The sequence below is a fragment of the Bombina bombina genome, chromosome 6 (assembly GCF_027579735.1).
Source record: "Bombina bombina isolate aBomBom1 chromosome 6, aBomBom1.pri, whole genome shotgun sequence".
NCBI classification, from domain to species: domain Eukaryota; kingdom Metazoa; phylum Chordata; class Amphibia; order Anura; family Bombinatoridae; genus Bombina; species Bombina bombina.
Window position 1 is genome coordinate 816826059 of NC_069504.1, and position 6077 is coordinate 816832135.

Sequence of the window (6077 nt, forward strand, 5' to 3'; positions counted from 1 at the left end):
ATAGAACACCCTTTTTCTCCTTGTGAGGCTGTAACAGGAAGTAAAGGGAACAGCTCAAATGTAGGGAAAAATAAAAAGGTAAAATCCATTTAAAATTATGAGTAATAGTATTGTAATGATTTCTCACTGTTTAACACCTTTAATTCTTCTGCTTTATCTCTCTGTGTGTGTGTGTATAGAGATATAGATATAGATATATATATATATATATATTTATTTATTTTATTTATTTATTTATATATATATATATATATTTTATTTATATATATATATATATATATATATATATATATATATATATATATATATATATATATATATATATATATATAATCTCTGATGTGCCTTCTCCGAAGCACTACCTCTACGAATTTGGGACATTTGATAAAGATGCCAGTACGGCATCAAAACGTCATGAGATACAGTGTGTATATATATATATATATATATATATATATATATATATATATATATATATATATATTGTATCTTTTTTTTATGCTTTCTTCAGCTCAATTGTCTCATTACAACCCACACAATACTTCCATATTTACAGTTTTGAAGGAATGCAAAACTTTTTCAATTGATCAAATTGTATTTCTTTTCTTATCCTTTTGTTGAAAAGCATACCTAGATAGGCTCAGGACCAGCAATGCACTACTTGGAGCTTGCTAATGATTGGTGGCCACATGCATAAAGTATACCTCGCAGACGTGTTCATAAATGCACTGTTGCTTGTGCATAATACATTAGATCCTTTTCTTTTTGTATGCCCCTTTTTAAATTGCTTATATGTCTCATTAAATTGCACATATGTGCTCTTCTGTTTATTCCCATCATTTGCATAATACAAACTTGTTAGATGCTACAGATATTCCATATCTTCAGGTTTTCATGCACATATATTTTTTTTTAATTTTTTTTGTGCTTACAGGGATGCCAGATTTTCTGGACAGGCTACACCTGGCAACAGTGCAGGCCAAGAACATGGAAATCAAAGTGAAAGATTACATCTCCTCTCGTCCACAGGACTGTTCTGCTGAGGTCAGAGGCAGTCCTGAAAGGAAGACCACAGCTGCTCACTCTGCAACACCAATGGAGTATGCATAGTATTGTGCAAGCATCCTTTTATTTCCTCCGCAAATGATATAAGGGAGCCAGTTCAGTACAGGGACAGACTGAGCGGCATTGTCACACCAAGCCCCAGCAACACTGATCACTGCCAACTTAAAACCAAAACTGGAATCAGAAGATCCCACTGCAGGATTATATTCTCCTCTACTTGCTGCATCATGCCAAGAGGCTGTATGAAGTCTGTTGGCTTTTATAGGGCAAATGAGTTGCGTGACTTTGTGGGCATTTGACAGACGGACAAATTTAAGAGGACTTTTTATGGCTGTCTGGATAGTTGCATGTATAAAATTTGTCATTAATAGACTGAATTGCAATCCTTTTTTTTTTTTTTTTTTTGTGTTCCTCCAATCAGAGCGGCTTGTAACAGATTAATTCTTCCAAAAAAGGTTTTAGTGGACCAAAACAGTTCACATATTTGATCCTTCTCAGTCTGCTGTGCTCAATATGCAGAGGAATGCTTCACAGTTCTTGCTGATGCTTGTTTTTTAGGTTTGAAGTGGATCTTGCCTGTTTTTCCAGCAAATTAAATGACAGAGCCTAAAGGTCAAACCTCACTTTTTACTGAGACCAGAGCGATCTCCATGTAACTTTGTCCAAATAATGGATTTATTTTCAGTGCTTAATTTCATGCTCTTAAAAGTTAATAAAATGATTTCCATCTTCTGAAAATAAAATAAAGATTTGCCCGCACAATACAGTGAAACCGAAATCTTGTTTACAAAACTAAGTGCAGTAACAAAACAAAAACAAAAAAAGGATCTACAATGCACAGATGTGACTAATTGATCAATATTTACAGCTTCTGGATTATGTTAAAAAAAATATATATAAATGAATGTACCATTAAGAAAAAATGCTGAATGCTTTATCAAACCTGACTACATGCTACGTTTGTTCATTTAGGCACTCCCAAATAAAGGGACGTTACATTTGTTTTATTCTATGCTTCAAGCAAAAGAGGGCATTTCAAAATTATATTTTTAGTTTTTTGAAACATAAACCTTTATGCTGGGTTTTTTTTTTTTTTAAAGTGTCTCTATCCACCAATATAGGCCTAGTTTCCATAGAGGTGGAAACTGGGGATAAAAACATTTATCTCCATTAAAATTTATGGAGAATTTTTATGTTTCCAACTTTACCTCCTCGGCACGGTCTCTAGGGATGGACTGTGCACAGAAATTTTTCAATAGTTGTTTAGCTTTAACTTTTTTTTTTTTTTTTTAAATAGGGTAATGCCATTTTAAGATCAAGTAGGGATAATCTTCACTCCAAAGCTTATTAGTGTCTGAGGACAGGGTATAGCAACTGTTAGTTGCATGTTTAAACTTGTACCTTAAAATCTATGCATCGGTAAGTGCTAAAAGTGGATTTTTTTTTCTTTTAAGGGAATAACTTTTATTAACACTAAGGGCTGTTCTATCCTATGCCACGTTTGCTTACATTAAATCTAATTTTCAAGTGGCAAGATTTTGTATGGCAGTACACAATTTTACTTTTATAATGAATTATTAGCTAATGTATTTACATTTTTGCCAATTTTTTTTTATTTTATTTTTTTTATAAACGTAGCAATCATTTGTGATTAGTAGGGATTTTAATCATTTGTTAGAATTCTGTAAAGCGGTGACTGAAAGTCCCAAAATAGAGACATTGTACGAGGGATAATTTAAACACTCCACTCTAAAAAAAAAAAATATTACCACATTACTAAGCTAAACATATATTCAAATTCCTGCAATATATGATAGTAAAATGCAGTACGTGATGTAATTATTCAGAAGTTTCCCTACATTTCTGTGAAATCACTGCACTTAAGTCTTTTTTTGTGTGTGTGTGTACTAATGTTAAATATGCATTTAAGATACTGCTAAATCCATTACCTCTTTCACAGCGTGTAATAACTTTAATGGAGCTACCTACATCAAAAGTGTAGTTTGATATAAGCATTTAAATGTTCTTTGAAGTAATCTTTTTATGCAATGAAAGGCTTGAAAGATTCTGGAGTTAAATTTATTTTGAAGGAATCCTTTTTTTCTTATGCTGTTTTCTTAATTTATTTTTGTACAATTTTTACACTGTGTTAAAGGGGGACATAATGTTAAAAAATGAAATGCACATTAATTTATTTTAATTTTTGAATAGATGCATATTTGCAATGGTACAGTATTCACAAAAAACTTTTTTTTAGTAAAAACGGTCCTGACAATGGCATCACACCTGCTCAGTTATCGTCTTGTATGATGCAAATAGTCGTTGCCATCGCTTACACGCCTCAGCTTGCCATCTCAGTTGACGTATGTCGCTGAAAAAGTAACAACTATATTGCAAAAATACTTTGAATGTACATTTCAATTTTAAATTCTATGTCCCTTTTACACTTTGGGAGGTTTAGTTTTCAGCCTACACTTTCTCTATCCCTTTCTACGACCTTTAACTGATCTCTTTTATGTACGAAGCATTTGCACTGCTCCCGTCTTTAGAGTTAACACCGGTTTCGGTGATCTAACATTTGGGCTATGGACAAAGATTGTGTTTTTTGTTTGTTTTTGGTTACATTTAGTAAGTGTGAATAAATAAATGTACACATTTACAAATGATTGGATTCTGTTGTCATTTATACAAATTTTTATGAGCAGTGGGGTATGTTGTAACATCTTTTATAAATAGCTGATCACCCATAAGTTTTAAGCAGAAGAGACATGGGCAATTGCACATTCTAGTGAAAGTAAGGAGAGTCTGGCTAGAGTTGTGAGGCACAGACAAATTACAAATAAGAGCACCACATCACGGACCTGCCTGTAGTCTAGAACATTGTTTCTCAACCATGGTCCTCAAGTACCCCCAGCGGGCCAGGTTTTTATTATAGCTGAACCAGTGCACAGGTGAAATAATCAGCTGATGGGGGAGAGCAGGTTAGTAACCATGGTGTTACTGATCAGCTGAGTACTTCACCTGTGTACGGGTTCAGCTGTAATGAAAGGCCAATGTACAACAATTGATTGGCACACAATACAAGGGTGAATTTTATGTAAGTGTTACAATCTGAATTCTACAGGCTCCCTTCCTAAATATGTTAATGGGTTCACCTTTCTATGAGTTCTGTATAAACAGGAGATGTAAAGGGCCACTATAGTGATAAAATGTCATGCTCTAATTCATTACAGCATGCGATTTTATCACCAGCGACACTGCAAAGCTATTTGTTTAACCAACACAAAGGAGTTAAAAGTACCTCTCAGAGCCTGTCCGAGCACTTAGCCCCTTAACAGCCAGAACTATGTCTACATCGGAACAAAGTTCCGATGTAAACATATAAGTTTAAAAATTTAAATCACTCGATAGTGGGATTTCAATGATGGGATCGTGTCTGGGGGGAGTGCCTATGCACACCCTCCAGCCTGTGATCCCATTTGGGAAGAGCCTTTGAGGGATAACTTTGTTGAATTTGGCACCAATACGCTCGCCTAACAACGCGGCCACCGACCTGAATACGATCTCCATAGTATGGGGGCGATGAGCATCGAACTGTTGTGAACTAACCGTCATCAATCTTGCGTCTATTCTGCTTTTTACCAACTTTATATATACCCTGTCACTAAACGCCACCACTATACTAAAATGTTTAACCCCTACCCCGCCACCGCTAAATAAACGTATTAACCCCTAAACCTCTGGCCTCCCACATCACTACCACCAACTAAACCTATTAACCCCTAAACCGCCAGCTCCCCCACAATGCCATAAACTAAATTAAGCTATTAACCCCTAAACCTAACAACCCACCAACTTTAAATTAAGATTATAACATCCCTATCTTCAAATAAATTTAAACTTAGCTGTAGAATTAAAATAAACTATTTTTAAACTATTAATTAACCTACCCTATTATGCTACAATTAAATTAAAATACCAATTAAATTAACTAAATTACATATTAAAAAAAAAAAACGAACCCTACTCAAATAATTTAAATATACTATTAACCTTATTAAATTAAGGGGAAAAAAACACATAAAAAATAAAAAGAGGGGGGGCGGAGCTAGCCAGCCTAGGAGATGGCTGCCTTTTCCTAGAGCTCCTTAGCCCTTTCTGTCTGAGAACGCTTTTGGCTAATGCCATACAACCAAATAACAGCCTAAACACTGAGGAAATGTGAAGAGACCTACCCGGAGCGCATTCTCCCCCAAATCTAAAGCTGTCCTCACAGCGCTAAGCATAGAACACTCAGCGAGCGGCTGCGACCTTTTCTCAGAGTCCTGTGACACCCGGTCAAGAAGTGAATCAACGGAACCATCGGGACAACATATAACTGCTGCCCAGCTGTCCCCATGCAGTCTAGTGAGGGGAAAAGAGTTGAAAAACGAGTGGCTTAGAACTTCGGTTGCGGAGGTGAGACCCGTTGCAGGCCGAAGCCTGCACTAAAGTAGACCACGCAATTAGTGAAGGGAGCGGCAGGTAACACTGCTAGGCTAAATAACAACAACATATATAAGCAGTTTCAACCCAGCTCTCAGTAACACATGGGGTCAGTTAAGAATCGGAATGCCTGTTAAGCCCAGACCCATTCAATCACCAAATAAAGCTGACTGTTGTTATGCTGGCTCACTAACAGGCCTGTTTAAATATTAACCCCTACGCATCCACTTATTACACATTACTGAAGAGAAAGATACAGGGGTATACTAATTACAAAAACTGCTCCAAGTTAAGAATTTACTAGCAGCACTGACTGGAAGAAGCTGTTATTGCTTGTTAAAAGGGTGCAGAGCTGTGACCTATCAAAAAATAAATAAATAAAAAAAAAAAAGAAGAAAAGAAAAGGAAAAATAATAATAATAAGCTCCTTACTTCATTATATCTATTACACATCATCCTGACCAATCTCAGTCACCATTATTCCATATATAAGTCTGCAGCACAGTCCTCTAAAACCCCACATGAAA

The 6077-nt window shown here is 35.5% G+C and overlaps 1 protein-coding gene across 1 annotated transcript in view; it reads left to right on the forward strand.

The window, feature by feature from the left end:
• STARD7 (StAR related lipid transfer domain containing 7) overlaps positions 1-3731 on the forward strand; it is a 71443-nt gene extending 67712 nt beyond the window's left edge. The window contains exon 8 of the mRNA XM_053718185.1: positions 935-3731. Coding sequence (XP_053574160.1) covers positions 935-1110 — 176 coding nt within the window. The 3' untranslated portion in view covers positions 1111-3731. The remainder of the gene's footprint in view (positions 1-934) is intronic.
• Positions 3732-6077: the final 2346 nt, after the last annotated feature.